The sequence below is a fragment of the Coregonus lavaretus genome (genome assembly GCF_964263955.1).
Source record: "Coregonus lavaretus genome assembly, chromosome: 22".
In the NCBI taxonomy this organism is placed as follows: Eukaryota; Metazoa; Chordata; class Actinopteri; order Salmoniformes; family Salmonidae; genus Coregonus; species Coregonus lavaretus.
The window spans coordinates 26,888,012-26,906,771 of NC_140009.1; the positions used below are offsets into that span (position 1 = coordinate 26,888,012).

The 18,760-nt window shown below is 41.6% G+C and overlaps 2 protein-coding genes across 4 annotated transcripts; both read left to right on the forward strand.

Annotated features, from left to right (window-relative positions):
• Positions 1-6,292: 6,292 nt before the first annotated feature.
• On the forward strand, positions 6,293-8,189 carry LOC311149732 (uncharacterized protein). The gene is made up of 6 exons (XM_084186942.1): positions 6,293-6,396; positions 6,635-6,678; positions 7,098-7,188; positions 7,334-7,446; positions 7,573-7,631; positions 7,790-8,189. Exons 2-6 carry the CDS (start codon positions 6,660-6,662, stop codon positions 7,961-7,963), a joined length of 456 nt encoding a protein of 151 aa, XP_084043068.1. The 5' UTR covers positions 6,293-6,396; positions 6,635-6,659; the 3' UTR covers positions 7,964-8,189.
• A 2,833-nt stretch (positions 8,190-11,022) lies between these two features.
• On the forward strand, positions 11,023-15,159 carry LOC311150376 (cell division control protein 42 homolog). Of its 3 annotated transcripts, XR_014615106.1 has the most exons (7): positions 11,032-11,545; positions 12,036-12,160; positions 12,592-12,664; positions 12,776-12,885; positions 13,104-13,301; positions 13,527-13,672; positions 14,274-15,159. XR_014615106.1 is itself a non-coding variant. In XM_084187814.1 (6 exons), the coding sequence occupies exons 2-6, from the start codon at positions 12,056-12,058 to the stop codon at positions 14,361-14,363; spliced, it is 576 nt and encodes a 191-aa protein (XP_084043940.1). In that variant the 5' UTR covers positions 11,023-11,545; positions 12,036-12,055; the 3' UTR covers positions 14,364-15,159. The 3 variants fall into 3 exon arrangements, 2 of the variants coding, with proteins under 2 accessions (XP_084043940.1, XP_084043941.1); XM_084187814.1 differs by lacking the exon at positions 13,527-13,672 and having other exon boundaries at positions 11,023-11,545; XM_084187815.1 differs by lacking the exon at positions 14,274-15,159 and having other exon boundaries at positions 13,527-14,163.
• Positions 15,160-18,760: the final 3,601 nt, after the last annotated feature.

Below are 18,760 nucleotides of genomic sequence, written 5' to 3' on the forward strand. Positions count from 1 at the left end.
CATTCATTGGCCTTTAAATCGATGATCTGACTTGAAGAGAAAACTAACTTTAAATGGAGGCCTTTACTGCCCCCCCAAAATTAGCTAACTTCCTGCAATTCTACAGAAAGAAAAAAATTCCTGCCCCATTGCAATCAATCTGGCCCTGCCAATCATGTGAATAAACAGGAACATGACAAGAGCACACACATACACACGTAACTGGCAAACAGATGTTGCTCAACATTTTAAGGGGAAGGAAAGAGAATGACTACCATACATATAAGAGCATCAAGACAAAACAAATCGACTCTATTCAAGTTAATTTTGCATATGCTGACCATGTGAAATGTTTGTACAGCTTCACTCTTCATTCTCCTCCCTCTAACATGCAGGAGTGTGGACTCCATTCAGCTGTCCGATACCAAAGTGGTAACGGGAGACCAGGATAGATCTGTAACAATCTCCTGTCAGTACAATCCTTACTACAGGCAGAACACAAAGTACTGGTGTAGGGGACCTATTTTAGATTATTGTCAGATTGTGGTGAAGACCAGCAAGCCCAGAGTGACAGAAAGGAGCTACATCATGGAGGATACGAATGTTGGGGTCTTCACTGTCACAATGAGTGCACTGATTCAAAGTGATGAGGGGCAGTACTGGTGTGTCATCTCCAGACCTGGAAGGAATGTCTACACAGCTGGTGAAGTTCAGAATGTTTCACCCACAGTGTTGTAAGACCTTGCAATAAGCCAGATCAGTATGATCTGCATGAAGTTTACCATTTCATTTAAGATCAACTACTGTGTTACTTCCACATAGCTTTCCAGAGAAAATGAGAATATGAAAATAATGTACAGTGTATGTCCTTGTATTTGATCATATTGTAAATTATAATATGACATTGTCATTTTTAACATATATTTTTACAGGCATATATTTTTCAACTGCTACCACTACATCTATCGTTTCAACAACAATAGTGCAGTAGGAAAGTGCAACATGGCGAGTCCTAAAAAATTATATTTTCAAAGGGTAGAATGTTTAGTCTATAGGGGAGGGCGTCGGTGTCAACCATAGTAGTACCGCACCCCTTGAGCAAATTAGGATTAAGTGGCTCAATCAAGGGCATATCAACAGATTTTTCACCAATAACAATATACAATATCTAAATAAATAGGCTACATGTGTCTATATTATGTGAAGTATAATTTCAGGAGCTGGGTAGTCCTACCCCTCTTAGTTGCTGGAGCGCAGACTACGGGTGGGTGTTGCTATGGTGACCAGTGAGCTAAGGTAAGACGGGGATTTATAGATGACCTGGAGCCAGTGGGTTTGGCGACGAATATGTAGTGAGGGCCAGCCAACAAGAGCGTACAGGTCACAATGGTGGGTAGTATATGGGGCTTTGGTGACAAAAAGGATGGCACTGTGATAGACTACATCCAATTTGCTGAGTAGAGTGTTGGAGGCTATTTTGTAAATGACATCACCGAAGTCAAGGATCGGTAATATAGTCAGTTTTACGAGGGCATGTTTGGCAGCATGAGTGAAGGAGGCTTTGTTGCGAAATAGGAAGCCGATTCTAGATCTAACTTTTGATTGGAGATGCTTAATGTGAGTCTGGAAGGAGAGTTTACAGTCTAACCAGACACCTAGGTATTTGTAGTTGTCCACATACTCTAGGTCCGACCCGCTGAGAGTAGTGATTCTAGTCGGGTGGGCGGGTGCAAGCAGCGTTCGGTTGAAGAGCATGCATTTAGTTTTACTAGTGTTTAAGAGCAGTTGGAGACTACGGAAGGAGTGTTGTATGGCGTTGAAGCTCGTTTGGAGGTTTGTTAACAGTGTCCAATGAAGGGCCAGATGTATACAAAATGGTGTCGTCCGCATAGAGGTGGATCCGAGCTTCACCAGCAGCAAGAGCAACATCATTGATATACACAGTGAATAGAGTCGGCCAGAGAATTGAACCCTGTGGCACCCCCATTGAGACGGCCAGAGGTCCAGACAACAGGCCCTCCGATTTGACACATTGAACTCTGTCTATAATATCTGAGAAGTAGTTGGTGAACCAGGTGAGGCAGTCATTAGAGAAACCAAGGCTATTTAGTCTGCCAATAAGAATGCGGTGGTTGACAGAGTCGAAAGCCTTGGCCAGGTCTTGGCCAGGTCGATGAAGACCTGGCTCAGCACTGTCTTTTATCGATCGCGGTTATAATATCGTTTAGGATCTTGAGCGTGACTGAGGTGCACCCATGACCAGCTCGGAAACCGGATTGCATAGCGGAGAAGGTACGGTGGGATTCGAAATGGTCGGTGATCTGTTTGTTAACTTGGCTTTCAAATACTTTCGAAAGGCAGGGCAGGATGGATATAGGTCTGTAACAGTTTGGATCTAGAGTGTCACCCCCTTTGAAGAGGGGGATGACCGCGGCAGCTTTCCAATCTCTGGGGATCTCAGACGTTATGAAAGAGAGGTTGAACAGGCTAGAAATAGGGGTTGCGACAATTTCGGCGGCTAATTTTAGAAAGAAAGGGTCCAGATTGTCTAGCCCAGCTGATTTGTAGGGGTCCAGATTTTTCAGCTCTTTCAGAACATCAGCTGTCTGAATTTGTGTGAAGGAGAAGCGAGGGGGGGGGGGGGGCATGGGAAAGTTGCAGCGGAGGGTGCAGAGCTGGTGGCTGGGGTAGTGGTAGCCAGGTGGAAAGCATGGCCAGCCGTAGCAAAATGCTTGTTGAAATTCTCGATTATTGTAGATTTATCGGTGGTGACAGTGTTTCCTAGCCTCAGTGCAGTGGGCAGTTGGGAGGAGGTGCTCTTATTTTCCATGGACATTACAGTGTCCCAAAACATTTTGGAGTTAGTGCTACAGGATGCAAATTTCTGTTTGAAAAAGCTAGCCTTTGCTTTCCTAACTGATTGTGTATATTGGTTCCTGACTTCCCTGAAAAGTTGCATATCGCGGGGGCTGTTCGATGCTAATGCAGTACGCCACAGGATGTTTTTGTGCTGGTCAAGGGCAGTCAAGTCTGAGGAGAACCAGGGGCTATATCTGTTCTTAGTTCTGAATTTTATGAATGGGGCATGCTTATTTAAGATTGAGAGGAAAGCACTTTTAAAGAACAACCAGGCATCCTCTACTGACGGAATGAGGTCAATATACATCCAGGATACCCGGGCCAGGTCAATTAGAAAGGCCTGCTCGCTAAAGTGTTTTAGGGAGTGTTTGACCGTGATGAGGGGTGGTCGTTTGACCGCGGACCCATTACGGACGCAGGCAATAAGGCAGTGATCGCTGAGATCCTGGTTGAAGACAGCGGAGGTGTAATTAGAGGGTAAATTTGTCAGGATGATATCTATGAGGGTGCCCATGTTTACAGATTTAGGGTTGTACCTGGTAGGTTCGTTGATGATTTGTGTGAGATTGAGGGCATCTAGTTTAGATTGTAGGTTGGCCGGGGTGTTAAGCATATCCCAGTTTAGGTCACCAAGCAGTGCAAACTCTGAGGATAGATGGGGGGCAATCAGTTCACATATGGTGTCCAGGGCACAGCTCAGGGCTGAGGGGGGTCTGTAGCAAGCGGCAACAGTGAGAGACTTATTTCTGGAAAGGTGGATTTTTAGAAGTAGAAGCTCAAACTGTTTGGGCACAGACCTGGATAGTACGATAGAGCTCTGCAGGCTATCTCTACAGTAGATTGCAACCCCACCCCCTTTGGCAGTTCTATCGAGACGTAAAATGTTGTAGTTGGGGATGGACATTTCTCACACAAATTATCAACGAACCTGATTTTTTGGTGGCCTTCCTATGCCAGGATTCAGACACTGCTAGGACATCAGGGTTGGCGGAGTGTGCTAACGCAGTGAATAACTCAAACTTAGGGAGGAGGCTTCGGATGTTAACATGCAAGAAACCAATGCTTTCACGGTTACAGAAGTCAACAAATGATAACGCCTGGGGAGTAGGAGTGATACTGGGGGCTACAGGGCCTGGGTTAACCTCTACATCACCAGAGGAACAGAGGAGGAGTAGAATAAGGATACGGCTAAAGGCTTTAAGTACTGGTCTTCTAGTGCGTTGGGTACAGAGAAAAAAAGTGGCAGGTTTCCGGGCGTTGTAGAATAGATTCAGGGCATTATGTACAGAAAAGGATATGGAAGAATATGAGTACAGTGGAGGTAAACCTAAGCGTTGGGTAACGATGAAAGAGATAGCATCACTGGAGGCACCGATTGAGTCGGTCTCCGCGTGTGTGGGGGGTGGGACAAAGGAGCTATCTATGGCAGGTTGAGCTGGGCTGGGGGACCTACAGTGAAATAGTACAATAAGAAATAACCGAAACAGCAATAAGCAAGGCATATTGAAATGGGAGAGAGGCATAAAGCAATCACAGGTGTTATTCGAGAGCTAAGACAACAGCTGGTAATGGCGACAAAGTTTGGGCTGAGGCTAAACATAAACAGGATGCGGTACCGTATAAAGGAACAGTCCAGCAGGCATCAGCTGTATAGCTGAGTTATCATAAGGTACGGTGAACAGCAATAGGAGAGTTCAGAGGTAGTTCGGGGGCTGCTATAGCACTAGCGAGCAAGAGGCCACGACTAGCGTGTGCTAGCAGGCCGGGGCTAGCAGATGGATCTTCGTGGTCGACGTCGTAACGGGAAACCTGTTGTAATCACATCAGACGATTTCGTCGGCAGACCAGTCGTGTTGGATCAGTGGGGCTCCGTGTCAACACTAGGAGGTCCCGTCCGGTTGACAGAGAGGTAGATAACCGGGAGAAGGGCCTGGCTCGCGGCTAGCTCGAGGCTGATTAGCCAACAACAACGTCCATATGATTGCAGCTATCTAGCTACGATGATCCGGTGTTAAAGGTCCAGTGAATCAGTGATTCCGGCAGAAAAACCGATATGTTCTGGGTCGATAACGCGCTGTGCAGACAGTGCAGACTGGCGGATAATAGTCCAGGCTAGAGCTGGCTGGTAGGTAGTGCAGGCCACGGACAATGGCGAGAAACCGCTAGTGGTGGCTAATGGCAAGTAGCTAGTTAGCTGGCTACTCCCGTCTGGTAGACAGAGAGGTAGTGTTAGATTAATTTGTATTTTAAGAATAATGACTAAAGGATTTCACCCCAAATACAGTATAAATGTGTGAACGGTGTTAGGAGTTATAATGTAGTGTCAACCCACTAACAGAGGGGGAGGAGTTAGAAACTGCTGAGAAAGCATTCCAGGGTGAAGGGGACTGAGAAGCTGTGAAAAGGTGGGCGGAGCAAAGTGCCTTTGTGTGTCAAGGGATATAAAAGCTGTATGTATGTTTTTTGGCGCCAGAGCTCTCCATGAATAAAAATACAGATCATTCTTGCTGGTTGTGGACCTTGAATCATTTATGATTAAAACCAGAGCCTTACAACCCCTGGTAATGATTCATGCTTAGGTTGAATTAGAGATAGAAATTCTCATGACAGGTAGATAGCCAGGATATGGGCCTGGCTGAAGGCTAACTGGTGCTTGCTTCAGGGGCAGTGGTGATTAGCCAAACAGCAACATCCAATTCGGTTGCGGCTAGCTAGTTGCAATCCGGTGTTAATATCCAGTGATTCAGTTATTCCGGCAGAAAATCTGATGTTCTGGGTGAAACCGCTAACTGTGGCTAATAGCAAGTAGCTAGTTAGCTGGCTAGCTGGTAACAACTGGAGATTCTAGATAAAAGGTAAGTCAATAATAGAATCCGTTCCACATTGAGTGAGGCGGGTTGCAGGAAAGTATATTTTGTAGAAGGATTAAATGTGTGATAGGGAAATATGTACGAAAAATACAAAAAAATAAAAAAAACAGGCTATTTACACAGACACACAACAAAGAACACGACCACACTGCTATGCCATCTTGGATTGATTATGTTCCTTATCACCAGCCCCAAAGATCCAAGGTCATATGTGGGCCATGTAAGTCATCTGTGTACAACTACAGTAGGTTGCTAAACACCGGCCCCAAAACTCCAAGGTCCTCTATTAAAACATGGTTAATTCATGGTGAACTAATCTCTAAGGTCATATTCACACCAAACCAGGTTTCAACATCGGTTATTGGCATATTATTACTTAAGGTAGTCCTTGGTGGGTATAAATCATTGTAAATAGTTTGTCTCTAACTATAATGCCAATGAATGACATAATGAATCATTACCACACACTCTTGGCAAGTGTTACAGCTTTTCTGCTCTCTCATTTGCTGTGTTCTTGTTTAAGCAAATAGTAAACGTCCTGTATCTCATTTTTGGAAACACTTCCCTAACTACATATACTTCGAGCTGACGCAACAGTTATTTCTTCATGAATTAATACTTTTTTGAGTCACACAATTTCACAGTACTGGCTCAGAATGTTAAGAACATTCTAGAAGTTTTACTAAAGGTAAGAAGTGTTATCTTTTTTGGAATGTCAGGTTGTTCTCCTTTTATCCCCTTAAACCACAATAGTATACTTGTCTACTTAGGCTACTGTATAACCACAGACAAAGACAGTTTTCAGATTGATAAAGGCATTAGGCCATGTAACATTTTCACTGTTAGTTTAGACTACATTAAAAGATGTGTTGAAATACATTAGGGCGTCAAGTTATGCCTCACCATTTTGTTCCGTTCACTCATAGAGAACAACAACATTTGCTGACAAAAATGGGAAACAAACCATCAAGTAAGTCATTTCCTATTCACAAGATGATTTAGAAAATCCACAGTATTTCTTACATAATATACTGTCACACATACATCTTTACATTGTGATGTGTATTTAATTGTAATGTTCTACATATGGGACTCATACCTCAGACTGGTTAGTGGTTTTGCATCATTGTTTTGGTGCTTGGCTGTGTTCATGGATAAGTGAAAGGTGACCTTGTGGTGGCAGTGATTGGGACTTAAACAGGTGTAAACAGGCAATATTAGTCAAATAAAATATACTGTATGATTGTTATATGAAGTTGTCATGAACAAATGTTTCCATTGGCTGTTTTTCGTGGTATTCTTTTGACACAATATTAAAGCACTAATTGAATTTTGCTCTATTTATTCTATTGTGTTATGGCTACTATACATTTACTCATATCTTTATAGCAACAACTACTACAATAGCACCAACAACAGTAGCAACAACAACTAGTCCTACAACCACATACATAGCAACAACTAAATTAATTGACCAAAGGTAAGACTTGAATTCTACAACTAATTCATACAGTCACTCAAATTCATACATTTTCTTCACACATGCCAAGTCAGATAAAAGGCTTCTATGCTACATTTTCAACTCTTAAATCACTGTTTTTCTCTACTTCTTTTTTACGCTTTAGGTCCATATCAGCGGAGCAGATCATTATTGGCCTGGTCACCTGTTTTTGTGTACTCCTTATGGTGGCTGCATCAGGTCTGCTTGTTTATACCCTCTGGAGAAAGATAGCTTTGGGTGAGTAATCATCTTATTTTGAAACCTATTGAACCTATTTAATGTAACATAGGCAGAGATGTATATTGATTTATTCTGAGAAACATTTTTAAATATATATTTTTCTTTCTTCTGTTTTTTTTCCAGCATGTGGGTCAAAATCAAAAGAGTTGGATGATGAAACAAAAACCACAGACAAACCACAGGTTTGGAAATGCATCATTCAACAAAGATCATAAGCAGACTCTATACCTAAGCATTTAGACAAATTCATATTATTTGTACAGGAGATAAAAGCCTAATTTGACCAGTCTCTCACAATACACAACTTTAGTCTGTAAATTGTTTGTATATTATTTTACAGGTTGTTGTTATTAAAAATGAGCACGTTGGTAAATCCAAGGCACTGATGATGGATGACCACGTTATTTACAGTGACCTGACCATCCTAAGGGCTAACGCCAAACCATCGCCGGCCACAGAGATGACTGAATATGCCAGTGTTAGAATCCACAATTCTGATGTTTTAAATGCATAATAATGCACAAATATGCATCTCTTCAAGGATAATGCTCTTAAGTCACAGGAGTGGGAGACAGCTCAGCATTGGAATCTTTTGAAGTTTATTTTGTATGATTTTGATGGGGTTACTAAACATGTAACGTGTTTTTGATTGCAATGATTATTCAATGGAATTATGTTTTGTATCATATATGTTTAATATATTATTCTTTATCCTTTTTGTATATTTTTTAATCATGAGAGTAAAGCAGCCTATAGAGAAAAATAAACTGCGTTACACTTGTTTGGTGGTTTTCTCACAAAAGGACCAATAAACCACTGTTTGTTATAAAATGTCAACTAACAAGTAAAGAAAACCAAATTCTTTACAGGAACACCTAGGATCTGGGGTCATTCATTGGCCTTTAAATCGATGATCTGACTTGAAGAGAAAACTAACTTTAAATGGAGGCCTTTACTGCCCCCCCCCAAAATTAGCTAACTTCCTGCAATTCTACAGAAAGAAAAAAATCCCTGCCCCATTGCAATCAATCCGGCCCTGCCAATCATGTGAATAAAAAGGAACATGACAAGAGCACACACATACACACGTAACTGGCAAACAGATGTTGCTCAACATTTTAAGGGGAAGGAAAGAGAATGACTACCATACATATAATAGCATCAAGACAAAACAAATCGACTCTATTCAAGTTAATTTTGCATATGCTGACCATGTGAAATGTTTGTACAGCTTCACTCTTCATTCTCCTCCCTCTAACATGCAGGAGTGTGGACTCCATTCAGCTGTCCGATACCAAAGTGGTAACGGGAGACCAGGATAGATCTGTAACAATCTCCTGTCAGTACAATCCTTACTACAGGCAGAACACAAAGTACTGGTGTAGGGGACCTATTTTAGATTATTGTCAGATTGTGGTGAAGACCAGCAAGCCCAGAGTGACAGAAAGGAGCTACATCATGGAGGATACGAATGTTGGGGTCTTCACTGTCACAATGAGTGCACTGATTCAAAGTGATGAGGGGCAGTACTGGTGTGTCATCTCCAGACCTGGAAGGAATGTCTACACAGCTGGTGAAGTTCAGAATGTTTCACCCACAGTGTTGTAAGACCTTGCAATAAGCCAGATCAGTATGATCTGCATGAAGTTTACCATTTCATTTAAGATCAACTACTGTGTTACTTCCACACAGCTTTCCAGAGAAAATGAGAATATGAAAATAATGTACAGTGTATGTCCTTGTATTTGATCATATTGTAAATTATAATATGACATTGTCATTTTTAACATATATTTTTACAGGCATATATTTTTCAACTGCTACCACTGCATCTATCGTTTCAACAACAATAGTGCAGTAGGAAAGTGCAACATGGCGTGTCCTAAAAAATTATATTTTCAAAGGGTAGAATGTTTAGTCTATAGGGGAGGGCGTCGGTGTCAACCATAGTAGTACCGCATCCCTTGAGCAAATTAGGATTAAGTGGCTCAATCAAGGGCATATCAACAGATTTTTCACCAATAACAATATACAATATCTAAATAAATAGGCTACATGTGTCTATATTATGTGAAGTATAATTTCAGGAGCTGGGTAGTCCTACCCCTCTTAGTTTTACGGTTTCATAAAATAAAATAAAATCCAGAAATCATGTCAACAAGTCAACAACAATGTTTCATCCGGGACTTGGGTTGGGTTGAGGTCCCAGCACCAAGCTAATTAATTATTTGACATGAGTTTTCAGAAGTCAAACTATTGTCCCAGGTAGAGCTTTTTGAGTCAACGCGACATGGCAGAAATTCAAGATGCAAGAACCATTTGAACAGTTTTCTACTAAAGGAGTCCGATGATAAAGATGATTCTGTCCCAGTGGGAGTGAGATTTTAGGAGAGAATGGATCCTTGCATTCTGGCTGATCCATGTGGTTGGGTGGAGAAGAGTTTGGGGACTGTTGAACTGAAATGTAAGATTCCCGGTGTCTGTGACGCCTGCCATTTGGTGCGACGCAGACCCGATGGAGAGCGCGGTGAAACAATGACAATGTCTGTCCTTCTGAGTTTTGATGCAGTCTTTAGCCGACAAAGTAAAGTTAGGATGTGTCAGTTATCCCGTGAGAGCTTTTGTCCTGAACCAATTACGGTGTTTTAGGTATCAAGCTTATGGTCATGTTGCAGCAGTGTGTATGTAGGAGGGAGATTCCTAGATGTGAGAAGTGTGCAGGAGGGCATGAGACAAAGGAATGTGTAATTTTGTTGGAAAAAGCTGTGTTAACTGTAGGTGTACCCATGTTGCTGGAGATCAGAAGTGTCCAGTGAGAGAAAGGCAGGTTGAGGTTGCCAGGGTCAGAGTAGTACAGAAGGTGTCTGAGGCAGTGAAGAGAGTAGTAGAGGAGTCCCCTGTAGCTCAGTTGGTAGAGCATGGCGCTTGCAACGCCAGGGTTGTGGGTTCGTTTCCTACGTAGGGCCAGTATGAAAATGTATGCACTCACTAACTGTAAGTCGCTCTGGATCAGAGCATCTGCTAAATGACTAAAATGTAGAGGAAGATGGGATCCTGAGAGGCTCCCTGTGAGTTGGCTGAGGCCAATAAAGAGTGATAGGAATAACATGTGCTTCAGTAAGGTTGGCTTCTTAGCGTTCATAGCCATTGTTATCAACTGTACCGCAGAAATTGAATGTAAAACACAGAAAATAGATGTCATGGTGGCAGCTGCACAGAAGTACTTGGGTGTATGAGATTTTACTGCAGAGGAGTTACATGGTGTGTTGAATGATAGTGTCCCAAGTGGTGGAATAGTGGTGAGGTTTTAATGGGTGTAGGGTTAGCTGGTATGGCTATTTTTCTTACCTTTTCTCTGTCCTTTTCCCTTACCTTTTTGTGTCACAAAGTGTAATGAATTCACACTCCATAACAGTAGGCAAGATAAGAGAAATACTGTAGATTAATAGAGGCCGTGACTGGCCTCACACTCCAGTACAGTAGATGGCGGTGTATGCACCTTTCAGTTGGCAAAGCGAGAGCGATAACTGGCCCCAAAATCTGTCTTCTCCAGTTGGTGGCTTTTTTTTGCTCATCAAGCGAGGAGTTTTTGTATAGAGGTCAATAAGAGAGTGTCGAATTTGGTTTAAAAAAAATGTAATGTCTTGTTTGCTACGTGGGGCTTATATGATCAAATAGAAGTTTCGTAATGGATAGGTTGTCAGGAGTGTACTGATATAAGTAGGACACGTGACATTCCGGCAACTTTGAGAAAAAACACTTTATATAGGAGTTAAACCTGTTGTTCACACGCGTATCTGACCCCTCATTGGCTAGAATGGTCCCACCTGATCTTGCCTGCCACCTACTGCCTTCAATTTTTTAAGACATGTATTTTCATTGTTAGAGCGGCCACTTGAGTATTTGGTCAATATAGTTGATAATCTGTGGTTTCATAGTCCCAGAGCCACATCGGCCAGAAATTTACATCGAAATTATTAGCTATCGTGCACCCCCTACTGGTGTTGACTGGGGTCACACGCACTGTCACTAGCAGCAGAAAGCCAAGCAGCTGCCAACGCCCGGTGAAGTAAATACCAGATTCAGTGAGGAAGAGGTAGGAAAACCATCCGAATTACATGTTATCGTCATCAACAGTGTACTAATTGACATGTACAGGATTACCAAAGCTATTATTGAAGGTGTTTTAGCTATAGGCTTGTCATTCATTGTTAGGATAAATTAAATTAATAGGAAATTGAGAATGAGCTCGCTAGCTAGTTAGCCAGACAGTTAGCTAACGTTAGCTGCTAACACCGACCCACCCAGCTAGCTAGCTAACGTTAGCTAGCTGCGTTAGTTTAAATTAGCTATAACCAAGTACGTTAGCTAGCTAGATTTGTATTGAGTCTGTACAACGAAGTCCATAATGTAGCTAGTTGGTTGTTGCTAGCTACAACTTCTCCATTTAGACCTGGGTTGCTAGCTAGCAAACCCATTTTAGACGCCAGCTAATTAGCTAGTAGCATAACAACAGCTGCTGGTGGTGGATACTTCCCTGCCACTCATCTGAAGTCTTGAAGCTAACTTTCACTTGTCTTTTTCAGACAAAGTAGAGAACACAAATATGCAGACGATTAAATGTGTTGTGGTTGGAGATGGAGCAGTGGGAAAAACCTGCCTTTTGATTTCATACACAACCAACAAATTCCCCTCTGAATATGTACCAACAGTAAGTACATCTATACATTGGATTTCTCTCAGTGGTTATTGATCTATTGATTACCTGACCTAGAGGGTGGCTTCTCGTTCTCATGTTTCACACTGACTCCAACAGAAGCGACTTGGCTCTCCTCAATAACTACCATTATGAATAATCATGGAACAGGACAGATATGCCTTAGACCGCTCCCGAGTGGCGCAGCGGTCTAAGGCACTGCATCTCAATGCTTGAGGCGTCACTACAGACCCCCTGATTCGATTCCAGACTGTATCACAACCAGCCGGGATTGGGAGTCCCATAGGGCGGCGCACAATTGGCCCAGCGTCGTCCGGGTTTGGTGTAGGCCGTCATTGTAAATAAGAATTTGTTCTTAACTGTCTTGCCTAGTTAAATAAAGGTTTAAAAAAATATCTAATTCTCTTTCCATTTTCTCATCACAGGTGTTTGATAACTATGCAGTAACTGTCATGATTGGCGGTGAGCCGTACACCCTAGGATTATTTGATACTGCAGGTAAGAGTAGATCCTTTTCAAGGACATGGTCATCAGTTCCCAATTTTAATAAATAATATGTTGGTTGATTGCTATTCACATTTAATCAATGCTTTATACCTGTCTCCACAGGTCAGGAGGATTACGACAGGTTACGACCTTTGAGCTATCCCCAGACGGATGTTTTTCTAGTTTGTTTCTCTAGTGTTTCACCCTCCTCATTTGAGAATGTTAAAGAAAAGGTGAGTAGAACGCCAAGCCCATGAAGCATACAATGCACATTTTTGAATAAAGGAATATTGAGACTTGTGTTCAAATAAATTATTTATAGTAGGTTAAAGGTAATGTAAATTTGGTCACAAAATGAAGTGATGGGGAAGATACTAGTTATGGGGTCGTTGACTATCTGACTGACTGACCATTCTGAGTGTTTGAAAACAATGTTTCCTCTCTCTTGCAGTGGGTACCTGAAATCACTCACCACTGTCCCAAGACACCATTCCTGCTGGTTGGAACTCAGATTGATCTGAGAGATGACCCTTCCACAGTAGAGAAACTGGCCAAGAACAAACAGAAGCCCATCACCCCTGAGATGGCTGAGAAGCTCGCCCGCGACCTGAAGGCAGTCAAATACGTTGAGTGCTCTGCCCTGACACAGGTGAGTCGTAATACTTATGACTTGCATGATAACAACCTATTGTGTTAGATGTACACGTTGCTCTGTCGTCTTTGTGCTAAGCTTGTCTTGCCGTCTCACTCTGTCTGTTAGTGGTGGCCTAGAACTGCATGGAAACTCATCCATACAATGCTCTTTAATCTTGTCTGTCTGCTAACTAACCTCGCTCTAATGCTGGTCATATTCTCCTCTTTCTCCCCTCTCTAGCGAGGTCTGAAGAATGTATTTGATGAAGCTATCCTAGCAGCACTAGAACCTCCTGAAACCCAGCGAAAGAGAAAGTGCTGTCTGTTCTGATGACAAGCGTCTTTTTAAATCTTGTTTTGCCTCTGATCGTCTGCTGCTTCTTTAATGTAAAGAAATTACTATCTGTCAAGTAACTAACCAGGTTGCGCTTTTAAAATGTGTGCCCATTAACTTCTTTCATTTCAATGTCTGATTTTGTTTTGACTTGGCCTAATCACAATAGACCATACTGCCTTGGCCTTCATGGCAAGGATGCCAACACTTCCATTTTAGTTCTTAAATGTGCAAGTTTACATTAGGCTGCAGCTGAGTTTGTGTTCCTTTTAAAATATATTACCTCAGTATTTATATGCTTCTGTTCCATTCAAACCTTCTAGGAAACATTTCTGTGCTGTCTAAACAAGTATGATGAGCTACAACTAACTTAATGTTTTTCTATCACATCAATGTATTTTTTTTTCTACTATATCAAAGACCGTAACTAAACAGTATTGAAAGTTTTACGTATTCCATTGGATGTTAAGATCTTTGCGATCTTGAGAATTACTAAAACCTGTTATGATATATGAATAAAGGATAGTTTAAATTACAACTCTCACCCAGTTCAGTCAAATTTGTTTTTTACATTCAAACAATTACAATAGTTTTGTGGTTACACACTGAAAGGTTGAAATATGTATTTGGTACATTCATGTTTTGTGTTTGCAGAAAGGACTAAAGAATGTGTTTGATGAGGCAATACTGGCTGCCCTGGAGCCTCCGGAACCCAAGAAGAGGCGCAAATGTGTGCTGCTCTGAGCATTTCCTCTCTTCTATTGGTTAGAGCATTTCAACAACATTACTTGGACAAAAGCAAACCATTATTGCACAAGAGTACTTCACTCCTATTGGTAACTGATACAAATACTTTCAAAATGTTTGGAAAGTAGTGTGCGAGTGTGGACTTAATTGAACTAGATTGATCTCTACTAGAACCTGTGATAATTACCCTCTCTTATAAAATAATATAAACTTCATTCCTAGAGCCATCTCAGTATTTTAAAGTTAAACAGATTGGTGGCTTCAGTCTTGTCCGAAGAGTGAGGGTCACAGACACAAAGCTGATGATTGGGATCAGTGACAACAGAACAAAACCCTTTCATGTTGAATAGTGTCAGGGCAGCATTGCCAGTGATTTACAAAGAATTCACCTTTTTAGGTGTACATAATGCTTTCATGAACACCTGACGTAAACATAAATCCCCCTTCAACTGGGAAAGTGATGATGGCTTCGGTATTAAACGATATATACTGTATGTGTCAGGGATGTATAGTAGTTTATTTTATTTTATCAAATGCCTTGTCTGTCACATACTTTGTACGGTTTCTGCATTCCAGGCACTTAAGTCTTAACTGAAACTGTTGCAGTGCAAACTCAAGACTTTTGCGTTAGAAAACACTTGACTGTCAACAGATTGTTCCTCCTTTGACAGGAACTACAACTTACAGTATGTTTGTTTTATACAAAAAACATTACAGCTCACGTTTTGTCAACATTAAGAGTATAAGTGTGTTTCTTGAAATGTATCAACCTAATAAAGTTTAGAATTCCCAAGTGTGCATTCTTTTCTGATTCATTCTCAGTAGGAGTGCAGATATTGCCCACGATGCAAATATGGGGTCTCAGTATATTCGGTGTAGTGCCTGTATTGTCCGTGTTGCAAAGTGGATTAAAATCACCCTACAGTAGTTGAAGAAACAATAAGGACAGTACACTTTAAAATGTATGTATTTAGTTACACTTTTATATAACGTTTATTATTCAAAAGAGAAAGCATAAGTAATTTCCATTTGACAGCAGTACATAACCAAATTAGCCTACATTTATTAATGTATTCATAAATGTATTAGAGGTTCAAACACTTAATATATTTCTTATCTTAATGATCTTCATACATGTACAGTGCATTCGTAAAGTATTCAGACCCCTTGACTTTTTCCACATTGTTACGTTACAGCCTTATTCTAAAATTGATTAAATCTTTTTTCCCCCTCAATCTACACACAATACCCCATAATGACAAATCAAAAACAGGTTTTTAGAAATGTTTGCAAATGTATTACAAATAAAAATGGAAATAATACATTTACATAAGTATTCAGACACTTTACTCAGTACTTTGTTGAAACACCTTTGGCAGCAATTACAGCCTCAAGTCTTCTTGGGTATGACGCTACAAGCTTGGCACACCTGTATTTGGGGAGTTTCTCCCATTCTTCTCTGCAGATCCTCTCAAGCTCTGTCAGGTTGGATGGAGAGCATCGCTGCACAGATATTTTCAGGTCTCTCCAGAGATGCTCCATCGGGTTCAAGTCCGGGCTCTGGCTGGGCCACTCAAGGACATTCAGAGACATGTCCCGAAGCCACTCCTGTGTTGTCTTGTCTGTGTGCTTAGGGTTGTTGTCCTGTTGGAAGGTGAACCTTCACCCCAGTCTGAGGCCCTGAGCACTCTGGAGCAGGTTTTCATCAAGGATCTCTTTACTTTGCTCGGTTCATCTTTCCCTCAATCCTGACTAGTCTCCCAGTCCCTGCCGCTGAAAAATATCCCCACAGCATGATGCTGCCTCCACCATGCTTCACTGTAGGGATGGTGCAAGGTTTCCTCCAGACGTGACGCTTGGCATTCAGGCCAAAGAGTTCAATCTTGGTTTCATCAGACCAAAGAATCTTGTTTTTCATGGTCAGACTCCTTTAGGTGCCTTTTGCCAAACTGTCTGTCATGTGTCTTTTACTGAGGGGTTGCTTCCGTCTGGCCACTCTACCATAAAGGCCTGATTGGTAGAGTGCTGAAGAGATGGTTATCCTTCTGGAAGGTTCTCCCATCTCCACAGAGGAACTCTGGAGCTCTGTCAGAGTGACCATCGGGTTCTTGGTCACCTCCCTGACCAAGGCCCTTCTCCCCCAATTGCTCAGTTTGGCCGGCTGGCCAGCTCTAGGAAGAGTCTTGGTGGTTCCAAACTTCTTCCATTTAAGAATGATGGAGGCCACTGTGTTCTTGGGGACCTTCAATGCTGCATACATTTTTTGGTACCCATCCCCAGATCTGTGCCTCGACACAATCCTGTCTCGGAGCTCCACGGACAATTCCTTCGACCTCATGGCTTGTTTTTTGCTCTGACATGCACTGGCAACTGTGGGATATTATATAGACAGGTGGGTGCCTTTCCAAATCATGTCCAATAAATTTAATTTACCACAGGTGGACTCCCAATCAAGTTGTAGAAACATCTCAAGGATGATCAATGGAAACAGGATGGACCTGAGCTCAATTTTGATTCTCATAGCAGGGTTTTTAATTTTTTATAAATTTACAAACATTTCTAAAAACGTGTTTTCACTTCATCATTATGGGGTATATTGTGTGTAGATTGATGAGGACATGTTTTTATTTAATCCATTTTAGAATAAGGCTGTAACGTAACAAAATATGGAAAATGTAAAGGGTTTCTGAATACTTTCCGAATGCACTGTATATCCTTATGCAGTGCACCATGTAAACTGTGTATCCTCTCAATATACACTACCGGTCGAAAGTTTTAGAACACCTACTCATTCAAGGGTTTTTCTTTATTTTTACTATTTCTACATTGTAGAATAATAGTGAAGACATCAAAACTATGAAATAACACATATGGAATCATGTGATGTGAGATTGTGAGATTCTTTAAATAGCCACCCTTTGCCTTGATTACAGCTTTGCACACTCTTGGCATTCTCTCAACCAGCTTCATGAGGTAGTCACCTGGAATGCATTTCAATGAACAGGTGTGCCTTGTTAGAAGTTAATTTGTGGAATTTCTTTCCTTCCTAATGCGTTTGAGCCAATCAGTTGTGTTGTGACAAGGTGTGTGTGTGTGTGTGTGTGGGGTGGGGGTGGGGGTTTTAAAAGACCAAGTCCATATTATGGCAAGAACAGCTCAAATATGCAAAGAGAAACGACAGTCCATCATTACTTTAACACAAAGGTCAGTCAATACGGAAAATGTCAAGAACTTTGAAAGTTTCTTCAAGTGCAGTCGCAAAAACCATCAAGCGCTATGATGAAACTGGCTCTCATGAGGACCGCCACAGGAATGGAAGACCCAGAGTTACCTCTGCTGCAGAGGATAAGTTCATTAGAGTTACCAGCCTCAGAAATTGCAGCACAAATAAATGCTTCACAGAGTTCAAGTAACAGACACATCTCAACAGCAACTGTTCAGTGGAGATTGTCTGAGTCAGGCCTTCATGGTCGAATTGCTGCAAAGAAACCACTACTAAAAGGATACCAATAAGAAAAAGAGACTTGCTTGGGCCAAGAAACACGAGCAATGGACATTAGACCGGTGGAAATTTGTCCTTTGGTCTGGAGTCCAAATTGGAGATTTTTGGTTCCAACCGGCGTGTCTTTGTGAGACGTGGTGTGGGTGAATGGATGATCTCCGCATGTGTATTTCCCACCGTAAAGCATGGAGGAGGAGGTGTTATGGTGTGGGGGTGCTTTGCTGGTGACAATGTCTGTGATTTATTTAGAATTCAAGGCACACTTAACCAGCATGGCTATCACAGCATTCTGCAGCAATACGCCATCCCATCTGGTTTGGGCTTAGTGGGACTATCATTTGTTTTTCAACAGGACAATGACCCAACACACCTCCATGCGGTGTAAGGGCTATTTGACCAAGAAGGAGAGTGATGGAGTGCTGCATCAGATTACCTGGCCTCCACAATTCCCCGGCCTCAACCAAAATTGAGATGGTTTGGGATGAGTCGGACCGCAGAGTGAAGGAAAAGCAGCCAACAAGTGCTCAGCATATGTGGGAACTCCTTCAAGACTGTTGGAAAAGCATTCCAGGTGAAGCTGGTTGAGAGCATACCAAGAGTGTGCAAAGCTGTCATCAAGGCAAAGGGTGGCTATTTGAAGAATCTCAAATATAAAATATATTTTGATTTCTTTAACACTTTTTTGGTTAGTACATGATTCCATGTGTTATTTCATAGTTTTTATGTCTTCACTATTATTCTACAATGTTGAAATAGTAAAAATAAAGAAAAACCCTTGAATGAGTAGGTGTTATAAAAACTTTTGACCGGTAGTGTACATGTTAACAATTACATTCTTATAAATATTTAGAAAAGTAGGTGAGCTCAAACAAAAGATTTCAAACGTTTAAGG

Bases quoted from the DNA above. Each gene is read 5' to 3' on its own strand.
- LOC311149732 (XM_084186942.1), top strand. The intron at 7,189-7,333 runs GTAAGACTTGAA...TTTACGCTTTAG, and splicing joins ACTAAATTAATTGACCAAAG to GTCCATATCAGCGGAGCAGA. The intron at 7,632-7,789 runs GTTTGGAAATGC...ATTATTTTACAG, and splicing joins AAACCACAGACAAACCACAG to GTTGTTGTTATTAAAAATGA.
- LOC311150376 (XM_084187814.1), top strand. From the start codon at position 12,056: ATGCAGACGATTAAATGTGTTGTGGTTGGAGATGGAGCAGTGGGAAAA. The intron at 12,665-12,775 runs GTAAGAGTAGAT...CTGTCTCCACAG, and splicing joins AGGATTATTTGATACTGCAG to GTCAGGAGGATTACGACAGG. The intron at 12,886-13,103 runs GTGAGTAGAACG...TCTCTCTTGCAG, and splicing joins TTGAGAATGTTAAAGAAAAG to TGGGTACCTGAAATCACTCA.